The following is a 17,234-nucleotide window of genomic DNA, read 5'->3' on the forward strand; positions in this document are numbered from 1 at the left end:
TGAGACTTAAACCAACGATAAAGTTAAACTGGGCTTTGATGTTGCAATAATTTGGGCCAAGCCCATTGGGTTTTGGCCGGTGAAAAGATTTCATTTCAATTCACAAAAAAACAAGAAATTTTCCATTTCCATTGCAAGTTTCAGATATACCGAAAAGGCTACAATATTTTTTCTACTATGCACTAGTACCGACTACACCCATCCCTGAACAAAAAGATCAAAATCAAAATAAGCCCCTGACTATCCCTAAAAACTACATGCCGTTTAGGCCTTCTTGGGGGACTTGAGCTTGGGCGACTTGTCGGCGGAGTCAGAGGCACCGGTGTTGGAGGCGGAGGTCTTCTTGGGAAGCAAAACTGGGTTTATGTTTGGAAGGACTCCGCCGCTGGCTATGGTCACGCCCTGCAGAAGCTTCCCTAACTCTTCGTCGTTCCTCACCGCCAACAGCACGTGCCGTGGGTTAATCCGAGTCTTCTTGTTGTCACGTGCCGCATTCCCCGCCAACTCCAGCACCTGAAATCAATAAATCCTAATTAATAATTCCGACTTTCTTTCCATTTGCCGATTTTCTCAGCAACCAAACAGCAAAATAATATTCAACGACCAATAAATAGGCAATCCCAGATCCCATTATTCCCTCCCAACTATACCCAACAAGCAGATCACGTAATGGAAAAATACAAAATGATTAGATCTGAGAATCGTGGATCTGAAAATACCTCAGCGGCGAGATATTCAAGAACAGCGGCGAGGTAAATCGGAGCCCCGGAACCGGTGCGCTGGGCATAGCGACCCTTTTTGAGGAACCGGGCGATTCGACCCACTGGGAATTGGAGACCCGCTTTGGTGGACTTGGATACGGCCTTCTTTCTGTCGCCACCCTTTCTTCCTCCGGCGCCTCTGGTGACCTTCGCGGCTTCCATTTCTCTCTCAAGGCTTGGGAACTGAAACGAGTCGTTTCGGAGGGAAAGTCTGATTGTTTTGTTTCCAAGAGCTTCGATTTGAATTTGGGCTGGCTTCAGTTGGTGGGTATTTAAAGGGGGGGTTGTGCCACGTTGGCGATCCGCGTGCTTTCAGAAAAGGGTAATGGGTCTGAGATTTGATAAAAGATCGACGGCTGGGAGGGAGAACACGCTGGCAATCCTTGGCTTTTGCTTTCGGGTGACGTCTCGAGACTCGAGAGTCCAAGCAAGCCATTTACATTATTTACAAGTTACAAGTTTACAACTTATTCTGAAAAAAACAAATTTACAACTTTTTATTTTTAAATAACATATATAAAACTAAAATTCCTAATTCACAACGTCATCCATATTCCAAATCGTTAGAATGAAAAATTTATTTTAAACCTAATATGTTAATATAATAAGGTAGTATCATATTATAATCTCTATTTATTCCCCAATTTCATCCCATTAAGAGCGGTAAAAATTATTATCCCTAATTAAATTTGATAGGGTCATTTTAAACGGCAAAATGTAGCTCAAGCAAAAGATGAAGTCATAAATTTTATTAGTATACTTTAATAGTTGCTTGCTCCATTGGGTAACAAATAGGAAGAAGAAAGTCAGAGACCAGAAGATTAACAAATAATCACAAGAGTACATATGAGTAGTTGGAGCATACCTAAAATTCCTGGAACCAATGAATGCAAATGTAAGAGTGACATAACAAGAATATGGGTAGCTATCCTCTAATTGTTTCTTGGCCTGTATGTGTCTGTGTTATGGTTACAAGCTGGTTGATCACTTGGGAAAGATCCAATGATCTTCAACTGCATCCTCCTCAAATTAGCAGAAAAGTCCAGAGCTTCATTCATGGCAGCCCGAGCAGCCGCCATGGCCTCCTCGAGCTCCTTATGTGTCATGTAAAGGGAGCACATCTGACTCAAAATGCGGTCATGCCTTTCTTGAAACCTCACCACCCTTTCTTCAGCTTGCTCCAATGCCTCATTGATGATCCTCAATTTCTCTGTTGCCACTTGCTGCCTTTGCCGACTCTTCACATTCGGCACAAAAAGGATGAACGATGAAGAGAACCCAATTACCGCGAAAATTAGACGACCAAAGTCCATGGATTGTTGGTGTTCATGTGTTAGGGAGCCATAAGAACAATGAAACAACATAATTTAGAGTCTAGATCGAGATTCTTTACTTTAGTCGATGGCCATTCAATTCTTTGGGATTACTCATTGCTCATTGCGTATGTGGGTTTTCCATAACTCAAAATGGGAATATTCTTTGCGTTTTTCCTTTTGTTTTGCAAGGCGTTTTAGAGGAAACTTTCGTGCCTAACAAAAATGTGTACACTAAGTTGACAGATGAAGAAGAAGCCAAATAAGTGATGGGTCTAGAAAATATAAAAAAAAGAACAAGTTGGTGCGCATCCAGGGAATCGAACCCTGGTCAGTACCGTGGGAGGGTACTATGATACCACTACACCAGATGCGCTTGCTTGTCTGACTTTCTTACCTGTACAAATATATTGGGTGATAAAAGACTTTTCAATAAATATTGGTTTTCGATATTCAACATGTGAAAAATGATTATCGAAACTGAAAGAAGAACGAACCAAAATACAATCCAACTTAAGTTCATCAACGCAATATAAAAACTAATAAACATTTTCATTTCGAATCACAGGATCCGCCATAATGTATTTTGTCATAGGTTCTGCATGTAAATTCTAAACTAATAATGATTCATTTCCTTGGTCTGAAACTTTGTTTAGAGAGTTTGGCTTCTAGTCTACCTCGAACAGTTTTTAAATTTGCACTATGTCCTCTTGATTTCCTATTTCTTTGCTTTCGTGGTCGTCTTTCACCATCAGAGCTTAGTTGATTTCTATTGCATCGTATACTCTCTAACCGCTGACGTCGAATCTCAGGATCAGCCCAGCCTTTTCCCCACTCCGAGAAAGTTGAGAAAGATTTGGGTCTGCTTGCAGAGAGTAGCATATCTGCTTCAGGGTGAACGTAGAAACTTTGCTCCCTTTCGGATTGCATAAATTCCAGGCCAAGTTCTGTTAGCTCAGGAAACTTTAACTGAACATGATGAGGCTGCATAGGATATTTTAGTTCAAACTTTGAGATCAAAATGACCAAGAGATTTAAGCAGAAGCATGAACATGCATGCATGGTGAATTGCCAAGCATACAGAGAAAGACATAACATGCTACAAAATGTAACTGAACAGGAGAAAGGAAGTGTATACCTTATCATCTCCCGCTCTGAGGTATCCTTTACCTTCCATAATTCGAACAAGACCTTGCCACAAAAGCAGGTCAGTTGCTAAAAATTGTTGAGACTGCATGTGGGCGTCATGGCCATCATATGAAAATCAACAAACCATGTGTTAGAATTTTAGTTTGCACCATAAACACCATCCCAAGAATTTCGCACAAACAGGGAGAGAGAGAACCACCTGCTCCCTTATTTTGCTAACAATCATCCTGAGATTCAGCCTCCCCATATAACTCTCATGTCTAATATCACTACTTGTAGCATCATCATACAAGTTATTCATGTATTTGTTTTTTATCTGAAACCACATTCCCACATTAATAACATAAAATCTGTGTATTGGGTTATCAAAATTCCAGTAAACTACAAAAAATATGCTTTGGTAAGCTGTTAAATTGTAGATCTTGAACCGAAAATAAATTTCAAATATAGCATACAGCAAACTACTTACATGATGAGAAGCAATAACCTGCATTAAGGCATCTGCCTCCTTTCTCAAATTCTGCATTTCTGGAGGTCCATTAACACACACATCACACCTGCATTAAAGGAAATTGCTTAATGTGCATAAAAATGTGAACACTGTCAACCATGAGAATCTTTGTAATATATAAAAAAGAAACTATTGAAGAAAAAAATATATACAGTTTGGCCCATTCTTAAAAAAGGGTTATGAATCATTGCAGTGCAACATACACAATTGCTTAACATTTAAGGATATCACGCATTACCCATTCCTCAAAAAAAAAAAAAAAAAAATTAAACATAAACATAAACATGCTCCTAGTCCAAAAGCCAACTTCAGTAAAACAATCTGCCAAAACAGAACCTCAAAAGAGAAGAAACGATACATACAAGAGACACTTCTCATTCCTGAAATCCTCCCCGAAGTACTCCACAAGTTTTTTAGCCCGGCAGCATGAAGAATTCATTCCATACCTGCAAGTATGCAAAGAAAAATATATAATACATATGTATTTGCCTGCATGTGAGCAAATGCACCCAATTTAAGAGCGCTGAGAAATAAACAAGGCTGCAAGGAGATTTATTTAACCTGAAACAATCCGACAACATCTTATATGCTTGCTTTTTCTGCTCTTCACTTCTTCGACTCGGCAAAAGCGATGGTACTATTGTTAGGTTTGCAAATAAAACTGCTTGAGAAAAACAGAACAGGTTTCAGTTAAGTTGAAACCCTATCCAACAATCTGGACTTCACAACAAAAGTCCTAATCAACAAAGCAATGCAAATAAAAGGTAAAAAGGCAGTACAAGATACAAATTTCAAGCAGCATGGGATGCATATCAACTTAGAAGCAATAAACAATACGAGTTTCAAGCAGAACATATCATGAACATGGGACGCATATAAACTTAGAGGCAAGAAACAGTAACTCGGTAACATTGTTTTCCACAAAAAAAAGGGGAAACAAAGGTTAAAGACTTCAATTTAGCCTAACTCACATCTTATATTCTGAAAACATAGATGAACTTACTGCAATTGGCTAATTTTCCATCCCTCCCTGCTCGACCAGCTTCTTGATAGTATGCTTCCAAGCTCTATCAAACCAAAATGTTATAGAAGCTCACAACAATAAACAATGATATAAAACATGAAGGGAAATAATCAATAGTTGCAGTAGGCATATTTGTTGCCTAACATAGAAGCAAACTACTAGTTTATTTTTAGTTCGGGACAAAGAATGATGAAATAGTAAAATTGAAGCAAAACTAGATTAAAAAATATTACCTGCGGCCAGCCATAGTGGATAATTCTTCGGACATTTAACTTGTCAATTCCCATTCCAAAAGCAATTGTTGCAACAACAACCTATAGGTGAGGGAAAAATACATTTAATATCAAATTATATTGTCTGACACCTTTTTCTTCTTCTGGGATAAAAAGAATGAAATATATAAAAGTGATTGCTTTTATGGATTCATAAATTATGAATCCAAGTTCAGTTTCCATTAAAAATCACATCACGAGAATGTCATAGGACTACAAACAGCTTCCCTTCAATACTTTGAAATAACATCTATTCTCAAAACTTAAGGATCATTGATGAGTACTAATGAAACTCTAACAAATCGCAAAACTACATTTATTAGGTACATGCCTCAAAAAATTCCAATGGCCTAACGTGAAATCTAGCATATACAAAAATAACCATCTGCTTAGGTTTCAAATGTGATACATATGGAATCATAGAACAATCTTGAATTCAACATTCCAGTATCTTCCATGAGTCTGAAAATTCTTACCTCTAAAGTATCTTCATGAAACATCTTGTGAACCTGCCTTAGATGTGACTTTGGCAACTGGAGAGAAAATTAAATCCACATATAAGTTGCTTAGCAAACAAGAGATAGACTTTCAATGGCAGTATGGAGCACCTTTTAAGTCAGTAATTAGATAACGAGTGGAATCAAGAATGAATTAGCACAATACGACAATTAAAAAGAATCTATCATCAGCATTCATATATAAGTACATGAGAATCACTATTATTTTTATACTAAAAAAATCACTGTTATTTCTGGCCATTGCACCAATTTCCCTATCCTACGCTCTTTCTACATCAACACTGTGCAGTCACCAAACTTTCACCCCTAAACAAATTCTACTAGCCTACAATGTTTGGTATTAGTGACAATGAGTTATAGGAATCTAAGAGGTTAGTTTAGTAGTCCCCCACACTAGACTAAAAATACATAACAACAATATTGATCTAAGAAAACCTCTGATGCTTATAAATCTATGACATACCCCTGCATTATAAGCAGCAGCCTTCACGCCACACCTACAAAGATAGTTTGCAATTTTCAAAGTTTGTTTTCTAGTAGGAACATATATGATGGTTGATCCTTTCTCTAAAGGCTCCTGCACAAGTCTTAGTCTTTCTTCCCGTTTATTTGGCAGATCAATTATCTCAGATGTAGTTTCTTTTCTAGTATTCCAGTCCTCACAAAGAGATTGTCCACAGAATTCACCACAGCTAACTGCAAGTATGAAAATGATCAGCACATTGAACAATAATCATAAATATGTTACAACCATGAAACTTAAAAAAGAAAAAAAAAATTCTGTATAATTCAAATCTGGCATGCTAGCAAGTCTATTTCAGATATTAGAGCATCTAGTCCATATAACACAGAAAAGAAATTTTAAAAAATAATCAGAAAGTCCAAATAATGATACCATCCCAATCATCCACACTCTGAAAGATATCAATGTCATTTTCCAAGTAATCAACTGACAGCTCCCTTCCCTTTGAAGCTCTTGAACCATTTTCCTGGGATGAATATACTTCGTCATATCCATCAGAGTAACCATCCTTAATATTGTCCAAATCATTCTGAGAAATGCTATCTGCCTCTGATACGCTACTATTAGCAGAGCTATCCAGTACATTTTTTAATTCATGTGAGATGACCATTTGTTTCTTTTCACCTGTTCTTCTCTTTCCAGTATACATGTCTATCAATTCGTGGAAATCATTCTCATAAGATGATGATGAAGATGTTTTACTATGTCGTACCTATAAGATGAGATGAAATATAAAATGGATGAAGCACAGAATGAAACCCAGTCCTGCTGATAATTTAATATAAAGAACCTAAAATAAATAAAGCTAAAAAAACCCTGAAACTAAAATGAAAAATTTAGAAAAAAAAAAAAAAAAAATTTAAAGCAATAAACTCACCATAAACCTTAGATTTGGCCGAAAAAAGGAAGTAAGCACAACCTTTGTTTCCTTTGACATGGACAATGACCTAAGAATGTCTTCACGGACCTGAGTTGTGGCAGTAGCAGTCAATGCCATCAGTGGTATATCAAATTTTAAGAACTTTAAATTGCAAGCACTGAAGTTCTTTCGCAACTCAGACAATCTCCTGTAGCATTTGGAAATACATATGTCAAGGAATCGTGATAACTTTAATCATCTATGCCTATGTCTATCACATGCATTCATCGCACACAAATCCAACCACTATTGTTGTAGTGATACATATAATTATATATATATATATATATGAATACAGTTATAAACAGATATATGACAAACCTGTAATCAGGCCGAAAATCATGACCCCACTTCGAAACACAATGGACTTCATCAATTGCAAAAAGAGCAATTCCACGATTTTCTGCTAACTTTTGAAGTGGTTTTATCAGTCTGTAGCATGGTAGATTGAAAATTTTCAGTCTGAGGGAACCTTGGTATCACTTTAGTCATACAACAGCCATAGAATAATGAACTCTCTTACCTTAAGATTGTTTCAGGGCATACATATATTATGCTGTACATGCCTCTCATAGCTTTATTTTCCACAGTACTATCTGGTTGCCCAGATCCAAGAAAGCAAGCAGAAACCCCATGTTTAGCCAGCTTTAAGCATTGATCATGCATCAAGCTTATCAACGGTGAAATCACAACAACCACTTTTCCTGTCAACAATGCTGGAATCTGGAAACACAAAGATTTCCCTGCGCAAAGGTAATGATGAATAAAAGATAACCACCCATCTAACAGGATATTAAGAAAACAGACACAAACATAAGCAAGATGATAATACCAGACCCTGTTGCCGCAAGAACAAGACAATCTTGGTGAGCCAACCAAGCAGCCAAGACTTCCTTTTGGAAATTTTTTAATGATGAAAACCCAAAATGCTTTTGCAAGATACTGTTAACTTTCTTCTCCCCGTCTGATTGAATGTCCAGGCAATCAAACGGAGATGATTCTGATAAAACTTCAATGCTATGCTCCACACCAGAAAGAGGTTCCACACATTGTTTAACAGGTGCACGTACTATTTCTGATCCAGAAATTGATACATCAGGTACCACATCTTTCCTAATTCGTTTTTGTCTACCTGTGGATTGGAAATGGTCCAGCATGCTAGACTGTCGAATTTGGCCCAGAGGGTATGAAGTGGGCAAAGCTCTTTTCCCCGGAGCCTTTACATTGCTTGTAGAACATCTAGAACTACTTGATGCTCTTTGATTGTTTCTAAAAGAACCATTCAATATATATTCCAATGCATCATCAAATGATGGGCCTACTTCTTTTACAGCTTCTACCACATTGGAATTTTCAAAACCCATTTCAAGCAGTTTTGCAATGACTTCATCAGATGAGGTGCCATTGCCGTTCATGGTATGAAAATGCTCTGTAGGCATAAATTAGGAAACCCAAAGTCAAGCATGCATCAAAATGCACTACAAGAAAATACTATTCCAAATCAATAGAATTTGAGTTCATGTCAATAAAATTGGGACTTTGTTGTTAAACCAATTTTCTTTTCCTAAAGACATGCCAAGAAAAAAAAAAAAAAAAAAGACCTTTCCCTTCCCCTGAATTACCTAAAGAATAAAAGAAAGTGAGAAAAATTCCAAATTCAATTTCTTCAGCAAAAAATGAATAGATTTAACTACGCAATACTGGTGTGAGACTGGGTTCAGAGCTTAAAGACTGGTTTTTAAGCAACCGGACCGTGAAAATTAACAGCCAAGTAAAATCTGCAATTTGAATTAAAATTGAAGAAAAACAATGACACTAGCAAGATTTAAACCCGAAAAAGAAAAGAGAAGAAAGCATGAGCTTACTTTATCCCTTCAGACCGCCCAAGAACTCTCTTCTGGGATCTCACCCCGCCAAACTCCTAATAAGTGGGAATTTTGAAGGGGGCTTTGTGTTTCCTTCAATGAGCCCACGCCATGTCGTCCTACTATGGCGTAAGTCGTAACTTTACGAATATCCACTTGATCAAACGACAAGTCGTTTGAGCTTAGTCACGTGTTGTTCGGCCATGTGCAATACGAAATAAGTTTTTTTATATTTTACCCACCTGAATTTTGGGGTCAATCTTACTTTACCACCTAAAAAAATTGTGCCAGTTTATCACCTGAATTAAAAATTTGTTGCAATGTACCACCTCTTGCTCATTTTGTCTAAACTTTTGTTAAAAATAAGAGTGTTTTAATCTTTTTTAAGTTCCTATCGTTAGAATAAAAATAATTTTTTTATATTTTACCCGTTTTGACACAATGGAAACTAACTTAAAAATATCAAAACACATTTTTTTTCAACAAAAATTTAGACAAAATAAGCTAGAGGTGGTATATTACAGCAAATTTTTAATTCAGTTGGTAAACTAGCACAATTTTTTTTTTTAAGTGGTGAAGTGAGATCGACTGCAAAGTTGTGTAATAAAGCCTAAGAAATATATTCATAAGATGATGATGATGGTGGAGTTTGAACTTGTATGTATTGTTTCTTCTCTTTTGAGGTTCTGTTTTGACAGATTATTTATTTACTCAAGTTGGGTTTTGGACTAGGAGCAATGTTTATGTTAAAACAGTATTGAAGTGGATCTGAGTCACATTCGTAGATTCATGAACTTTTAAATTTTTAATACATGATTAGATTGAAACAAACACAAATTATAGCCGATGATCAAAATCCTGAAGTGAATGACTATTTAATCTTGAAATTAAAATTTTTTTTTATACATGAAGATCAAGAATATAAACCGTGCTACACTTTGAGCTAACAACTATAACACACAAAATAACAAAACACATAAATCCTCAAATTTTCATCTCCCTTACTTTCTACAACTCATCATTTGGTTCTTCCTCATCCTGGGAACCAGTAGAAGCTCCACCACTCTTCTCATACACTTGCTTTATGACTGGATTGCACACTGCTTCCACCTCCTTCATCTTCTCATCAAAATCATCCTTGTCTGCATTTTGGTTATCATCCAGCCATTCAAGAGCCTCCTTCAGTGTGCTTTCGATCCTCTCCTTGTCATCCGAATCAATCTTATCCGCCAGCTTGTCCTTGTCATTGATGGTGCTCCTCATGCTGTATATGTAGGTCTCAAGCTTGTTCCTGGCATCTATTTTTTCCCTCACTTTGTTATCCTCTTCGGCAAATTCCTCAGCCTCCTTCACCATCCTCTCTATCTCTTCCTGGCTGAGTCGCCCCTTGTCATTAGTGATTGTTATGGATTGAGACTTCTTCGCTGCCTTGTCCTCCGCTCTCACTTGGAGAATGCCATTTGCATCAACCTCAAAGGTCACCTCAATTTGTGGCACTCCCCTGCAACAGATATCAAAAAAGCTTTCAATATATAGTTCCTCTTTGCAACTGTTAGAAACCAAATTTACCCAAAAAAAGAGAGAGACAAAATGGTACTCTGGTTAGCTTCTAATTACCTTGGAGCAGGTGCAATGCCAGAAAGATCAAATCTTCCAAGCTCACGACAATCCTTTGTCAAGCTTCTTTCACCTTCATAGACCTGATAATTTTCAAAGAGACACAATATTACTTAAAAACTTAAAATACAAACAAACACACATTATGCAATATGTAGAAATTCCCATCTCTAACAATTTGTGCATTCGTTTATTGTAATATATACCTTGATGGATACTACTGTTTGCTGGTCTTGATAAGTGGTGAAGGTCTGAGACTTCTTAGTTGGGATAACAGTGTTCCTTGGAATCAATTTTGTCATGACACCACCAACTGTTTCGATACCGAGACTCAAAGGAGCAACATCAAGCAAAAGAAGGTCTGCAAAGGAAAAAGAAGCAAATCTTAGTATGAGTATCCACTCTCACACGAATGCTCAGTAAATTATGATGACACCAACACACTAAATCCAAAATATGGGTTCCCAATAATAAGTGAAACTGTATTAGTACCTTTGGTTTCATCTCCACCTTCTCCACTGAGAACTCCACCCTGAACTGCAGCACCAAAGGCAACAGCCTCATCAGGATTGACACCCTTGCTCGGTTCTTTCCCATCGAAGAAATCCTTCAACAACTGTTGCACCTTCGGAATTCGAGTACTCCCTCCAACAAGCACAATCTCATGAATATCTGTTTTCTTCAGGCTTGCATCTTCCAAAGCCTTTTTCACTGGCCCCATGGTCTTCTTGAATAAGTCCATGTTCAACTCCTCAAATCTAGCCCTCGTCAATGGCTCCGAGAAATCAATACCATCAAAAAGAGACTCAATCTCCACTCGGACCTGGTGCTGGCTACTCAATGCTCTCTTAGCTCTCTCGCACTCCTTGCGAAGCTTCCCGAGAGCCTTGTTGTCCTTGCTAATATCTTTGTTGTACTTCCGCTTGATCAACTTGATGAAATAGTCCATAACTCTGTGATCAAAGTCCTCTCCTCCCAAGTGGGTGTCTCCGCTTGTGGCCTTCACCTCAAACACGCCATTATCAATGGCCAAGATGCTAACATCAAATGTACCACCACCAAGATCATAAACCAAAATGTTCTTCTCTTCTTTCTTGTCTAGACCATAGGCTATAGCCGCAGCCGTGGGCTCATTGATAATCCGAGCCACATTGAGCCCAGCAATGATGCCTGCATCCTTAGTAGCCTGCCTCTGCGCATCATTGAAATAAGCTACAAGAAGAAACAAAAAGCAACCCATTAGACAAATGAATAAATAACAAAACCACTATTTTTCGCATTGGTACTATCTAATTACTATCATCTAAGTATCTAACTATCTGCATTCATTAGTTCGGATCAAGCATAAGGCATAGAGTTCAATTGTAAAAGACTGATATACACTAATGCCACATTAATTTCCACAGTATAATTCAAGATTAAGAGAGGAAATTGTGACAATACCTGGAACAGTGACCACAGCGTCTTTGATTTTCTTCCCCAGATAAGCCTCAGCTGTTTCCTTCATCTTACCCAATATCATAGCACTGATTTCCTCAGGGCTAAACACCTTGGTTTCACCTTTCACCTTCACCTGAATAAAAGGCTTCCCATCCTTGTTCACAACCTTGTAAGGTAAATACTTAATATCTCTCTGAACCTCTGGATCATCAAACCTACCCACAAAACCGATTTCAGTACATAAATCATAATCAATCCAAATTAAAAAAAGAACCCACAAACTCATACAATTCAACTATCAATGAAATCTGAAATTTGCTTACTTTCTCCCAATGAGCCGCTTGACGTCGAAAATCGTGCGTTCTGCGTTGAGCGGCGCTTGATTCTTCGCGGCCTCTCCGATCAAACGCTCGGTATCAGTGAACGCAACCCAGGAGGGTGTGATTCGATTGCCTTGGTCATTCGCTATGATCTCTACGTGACCGTTCTTGTACACACCCACACAAGAATAAGTAGTTCCGAGATCGATTCCGATCACGGTCCCCAGCTTAGACGAATCGTCGGCTGCTAATGCTATTCCACACAAAAATTCTGACAAAATTTACAAATTCAAGTAAGGAACTAACAGAGTTTTTAGAGAAAATTTTCAATTTTCACGATTCAAGAGCTTAATTTCATAAATTTGGTACCTGAAACAAAGAGAAGCAGAAACGTTAACGACAATGCCTTGGTCTTCGTCACCTCCATCTTTGTTCTTCGCGTATTCTATCGCGCGCTTTGTCTGTAATTCTTGGCCTTCTTTTTGTGATGGTCTCTGTTTGCGTTTGTAAATTTGAACTGAGTGAAAGAACCAGCTAGAGGGGTTCTATATATATAGTGTCTGCCTCTGTTTGTTTGGTTATTTTGTCGTGCTAGAGTGTTTCGCCCAATGGCTGTGCGCCATGTCATCAAATTGCATGTTACCTTTTGACTACCACATGTCATCGCTCCTATGGTAGTTAGACACGTGGAGACTGTAGGAATCCGGAGAGTTCTTGAATTGTGAAGAAAAGGGCAAAAGGCGCGCGAGGGAATGATAGCGGTTAAAGGATAAATCTGGGTATTTAGTGAAAGAACGAGGGTCTTTTAGTCATTCTAGTGAATTTATATTCCACGCTTTCAGCTATCCAATTGCTCACTGGGTCTGGGCTCAGCTGGACCCATCAGTTTTTGAGGCCCAAAAAGATAGCGCTTCAACTTCTTTGAGGAAAAAATAGTTGTAAGTTTTGGGCATGGCAAACTCAGTCTGGATTTTTTTTGGTCCAAATTTGAATTTGACACCTCTAATATTGTGTGGAGAAATATCATTAATTAATAATAACTAATTAGTAATTTTTTCCATGCTTTTATTTTGAAGAAAGATATTTTGCGCTGTATAATATGTTATGTTGTACTTTTAATTATGATTGAGTATTCAAATATGATTTTGTGCTATTAAAGATTGTGTATTCCGCCTGGCCAAAAAAAAAAAAAAGATTGTGTATTCCGATATTAGGATCATAATTCTATATGTTTGTGTATGTGTCCATCTTAATTTTAATCTCTATAATTTTTAAACCAATACTCTAGATTTGCATGGTGAATTTAATACATATTATGCAATGAATTCAACCCAGAACAACCTTAAGGTGAAGTAATTAAATTCAATAGACAATTTAAATGTTCCAAAACTCTACATACAAAGTTCAAAATCAGGTTACATTCTGTTCAAAGAGAAGGGAATGCATCTTATGAACACACACCAAACAATCTTATACATCTATAATCTATCGGAATGGAGCAAGACTGCAAGAGGGTTTGGAGTGCGTGGGACTTTGGAGCTTCTAAGCTCTTTACAAACATGGTCTAACATCCCCAAAAAGTCTCTAACAATCACAAAGATCTTAAGTGGGTTGGCTTCTTCTTTGCTCACATTCCCATGAAAATACTCAGTGATCTCTTTCACATGTGACAACACCCTATTCTCATCACCCTGCAACTCTTTCAAACCCTTCTCTGCATAATTTATGAAAGCTTTCATGGAACTGACCAAGTTCCCACTTTGTTCATCCATGCACAACTCCTTGTGAATCAGATGCTTCAGTTTGGCCATTCCATCTGACAAGTTTGAGACACTGCTTGCAAGAACATCCAAGTCCAATGTAGCTGTCTTCTTCACATTGTAGAGTTCAGTGCTGAGGCCGGAAACAAGGTCCAGCCCCATTCTTCTGTAATCTTCTTCCTTCTCTTCTAGAGTTTTGGTTTTGTTTTTCTGGCTGATCCTCCCCATTATGCTTTCCGAAACTCTGATCCCTTCTGCCCTTATGATTTCTTGGACAACAAAATGTAATAAGGTGGTCTTTCCATCAGTTCCTTTTACATCAGAGAGCTTGAGGAGAGCATCTAACTTAAATGCTCTAGCTCCTCCTCTGATAGTTCCCACATTCATTCGATTGCCCGTTTTCAGCACTGCTTCAAGTAACTTCAGGAAGAGCCTGCTTGACCTCAGTTCCTTGCAGGCCTCCTATAGTATAATTAAAAAGAATTGAGAGAAAAAAAAAAAAAAAAGATATTACTTTGTGTTTGAATATGTTTCTTGCTGTGTAATGTGGTTTGGTGGTTAATTACCTCTAGCACTAAAAAGGAGTTCCTAAGATGAACCACCTCATCTTCAAAAGTTTCTCTGTAAAGCATGGCTTCAACTCGTAGAAAGGCAAATGGTACTTTAAGCACCGCCTTCACAAACTTCTCTGCTGACCCTAGTTCATTGGTGTCTCCTTTGTAGCCAGAGAGCTTATCCTCTTCTTCCTTGGTGGGTACCATCCTTACAAGTGCTTCCAGTTGTTGTAAACACAAGCCATTTCCTGTTTTAACCATTTAATGGGGCATTTATACCATTTAGTTCATATTTTGTAGTTGCTTTCATGCTGCATGACAGACCCTTGATTTTGATTGTTTATAGTAAAGTTGTTATAAGTTTAGGAGTTACATACCTTGTACTAGTGCTTCACATACTTGCTCAGCAGTAGCATTCAGGGCTTTTGAAAGTATGGTTATGTTCTGTAGTCTCTTTGGCTCAAGCACATGCTTGCTTGGAGAAGGGCTTCTTTTTGCTTCATCATTCTTCATTGAGTTTTGTAGATTGTATCCAAAAAGCGACTCAATCATTTCCTCATCCAACCTGTTTCAAGACTCATCATTTGTTCAGGACTAAATAGAAAAAGAGAAAGCAAATTCTAACCAATAAATAACATGATGCCACTTACTCAAATGAGCTTGATCTCAGTTTGTCCCACACCATTGAACGGTCGGGTGCAGCTCTAACTTTGTCCCAGTGTAGCGGCTTCAGTTTAGGTAATGGAGTTCCATCTTTTCCCAATGGTGTAGATTGAGGGAATGGTGGAGGAGGTGGACCTTTGGCAGAGCTATTATTTACTTTCAAAAAGGGAGGTGGGCAGGGTGGTGGAGGAATACAAGATGGAGTTTCTGGGGGTCTAGAGGAGTTTTGAGGTGAAATGGGCAATCCACCTTCTGGGGTTTGGTTTGATCCACAAGAAGAACCTGATTTTCTTGGAGGTGATAGATTTAGCAATGTAGAAGAGCATGAAGCTTTAGATGTAATTCTAGTTGAACTAAGAGAAGAATGGAAAGGAGGAAAGTGTACGCGTGGGGGTGGGGGTGGAGGGGGAGGGGGTGGTGTTGGAGGGGTTTTGACATTCTTTCCACAATTGGAAGAGCATGGTGCAGTCAGTATTTTCAGTTCTGCTTCTGCATTTCTTGGAGACTGTAAATCAAGAGCTGGAATTGAGTTTTGGTTTAGTGTTGGTGGTTGATTTGGTAGGTTCAGTGATGTGGGTGCTAAATAAGGTTCTCTATTTGACACATTTGTGGAGAGAATTTCTGATGTGTCAACTAGAGTACGTGCAGAAGCATTCGAAAGGCGGATGTTTGATGAATTTGAATCTCCAAAAGAATGGAAAGATTCATCATCGGAAGAATAAGAATCAATGGGAACAATCTCATCCCCAGTTGAGGAATTAGCACAATCAGAATCATATTTGACTGATTCTGCAACATCCTCATGAACAGACGTAATTTCCCTTGTAGAAGAACTACTAACATTGTCAAATTCTGACTTTATGATCAGCTCTTGATTTGAGTCTTCCCTCTCATGTAATGTACATGTTGGTGTGCTATGATTTGGTGATGTGTTTGCAGTTTCAGAAGTTTGCTTGAGACAAAAAGAAGGCTGTTGTTGCTCCAAATCCATGCCTAATGAATCAAGATAAATGAGATCAGTGCCAGGATTTAAGCTCACCTTGCTTGCTGGTATTTGGGAGCTAGCATACTTTGATCCACCTCTTGTTCCTTCCTTTTGGCCATACACTGAAATTATTCTTGTGGGTTTCTTCTTATGTTCTTTGTACTTCCTGCAAGCCCAAATGAGGCCAAGGATGCAAATCACAGTGGCAGTTCCTGCAGAAACAAGAACTGCTATAAGAGTCCTTCTGATTCTGCCTTTGTCCTCTCTTTGAATTTTGTGAGGCTGTGAGACTGAGCGCAAGCGATGTGGTTGATGATGTGAATGTGCATGGATGTGAGGAGCAGGAGCAGGAGCTGGACTTGGAGCCTCAGCTTCAGTGGCTGGTGATGGAGAAGGTGATGGAGACACATTTTCATTGTCACCAACCGATGGCATTCTCTTGTGGAAGCTCTTCAATCCAAGTAAAGCCCTGAACTTTTCCACTACTGAGATTGCATTTTCTTCATTCTCATCTTCTCCTGAAACTTTCTCAATGTGGTCTTGGATCCCCTCAACATTGTTGTCCTCCATGAAATACAGCTGTTGCTGTAGGCCATGATCATTGAAGACCTTTGCTGCAGCATTTGATACAGCATCAGCAATAAGAATGTGGGTATTGGGTAATGATAAGAGAAAACATATGATGAAAATCATGTGGAGAATCTCAGAACTGTAACCCATTTTTCTTTCTCAACCAAAAATCATCAAAGCACCCAATCTAACTTTCTGTTTATAAATCATCTTTTTTTTTGTTCCTTTCTTTGAAAACATTATGTGGGTGGTAAAGCACTATAGGTAATGTGCAATGAAGATCAAGTGCAGAGAGAGAGAGAGAGAGAGAGTCTTTAATGCTACTCCAAGGAACCCCTGAGCCTGGCAGTTGTAGTTGTACACTGGGCCTTCTTTACTTCCCTGTGCCCATGTAGTCATGTACTCTTATCTCTTCTCACCTCCATAAATGCCTCTGCAAAACACTTTTAATATGAATCTGATAAAGATTT

General features: G+C 38.3%; 4 protein-coding genes and 1 non-coding gene across 6 annotated transcripts; all 5 read right to left on the bottom strand.

Annotated features, from left to right (window-relative positions):
- Positions 1-117: 117 nt before the first annotated feature.
- Positions 118-1,002, bottom strand: LOC147281054 (histone H2A.1-like). The gene is made up of 2 exons (XM_086245947.1): positions 720-1,002; positions 118-513 (listed from the first exon to the last, which is right to left on the bottom strand). Exons 1-2 carry the CDS (start codon positions 921-923, stop codon positions 265-267), a joined length of 453 nt encoding a protein of 150 aa, XP_086102073.1. The 5' UTR covers positions 924-1,002; the 3' UTR covers positions 118-264.
- Positions 1,003-2,379: 1,377 nt separating this feature from the next.
- TRNAG-CCC (transfer RNA glycine (anticodon CCC)) lies at positions 2,380-2,450 on the bottom strand. The gene has a single exon. It is a non-coding gene; the product is annotated as a tRNA-Gly (tRNA).
- Positions 2,451-2,527: 77 nt separating this feature from the next.
- Positions 2,528-8,938, bottom strand: RECQSIM (RECQ helicase SIM). Of its 2 annotated transcripts, XM_086248008.1 has the most exons (16): positions 8,856-8,938; positions 7,823-8,419; positions 7,514-7,733; positions 7,312-7,422; positions 6,949-7,138; positions 6,444-6,783; positions 6,012-6,244; positions 5,507-5,563; positions 4,992-5,072; positions 4,738-4,801; positions 4,296-4,395; positions 4,097-4,180; positions 3,693-3,780; positions 3,423-3,539; positions 3,213-3,305; positions 2,528-3,058 (listed from the first exon to the last, which is right to left on the bottom strand). In XM_086248008.1, the coding sequence occupies exons 2-16, from the start codon at positions 8,403-8,405 to the stop codon at positions 2,702-2,704; spliced, it is 2,718 nt and encodes a 905-aa protein (XP_086104134.1). In that variant the 5' UTR covers positions 8,406-8,419; positions 8,856-8,938; the 3' UTR covers positions 2,528-2,701. The 2 variants fall into 2 exon arrangements, with proteins under 2 accessions (XP_086104134.1, XP_086104135.1); XM_086248009.1 differs by lacking the exon at positions 3,423-3,539.
- An 814-nt stretch (positions 8,939-9,752) lies between these two features.
- Positions 9,753-12,742, bottom strand: LOC147281057 (luminal-binding protein 5-like). Its single transcript, XM_086248701.1, has 7 exons — positions 12,602-12,742; positions 12,236-12,503; positions 11,916-12,127; positions 10,965-11,684; positions 10,679-10,833; positions 10,473-10,555; positions 9,753-10,356 (listed from the first exon to the last, which is right to left on the bottom strand). Exons 1-7 carry the CDS (start codon positions 12,657-12,659, stop codon positions 9,864-9,866), a joined length of 1,989 nt encoding a protein of 662 aa, XP_086104827.1. The 5' UTR covers positions 12,660-12,742; the 3' UTR covers positions 9,753-9,863.
- Positions 12,743-13,692: 950 nt separating this feature from the next.
- Positions 13,693-16,914, bottom strand: LOC147281058 (Actin-binding FH2 (formin homology 2) family protein). Its single transcript, XM_086248627.1, has 4 exons — positions 15,197-16,914; positions 14,924-15,111; positions 14,559-14,794; positions 13,693-14,454 (listed from the first exon to the last, which is right to left on the bottom strand). The coding sequence occupies exons 1-4, from the start codon at positions 16,912-16,914 to the stop codon at positions 13,711-13,713; spliced, it is 2,886 nt and encodes a 961-aa protein (XP_086104753.1). The 3' UTR covers positions 13,693-13,710.
- Between the last annotated feature and the right edge of the window lie 320 nt (positions 16,915-17,234).

This window comes from Dryas octopetala, chromosome 6 (assembly GCF_963921425.1).
Source record: "Dryas octopetala chromosome 6, drDryOcto1.1, whole genome shotgun sequence".
In the NCBI taxonomy this organism is placed as follows: Eukaryota; Viridiplantae; Streptophyta; class Magnoliopsida; order Rosales; family Rosaceae; genus Dryas; species Dryas octopetala.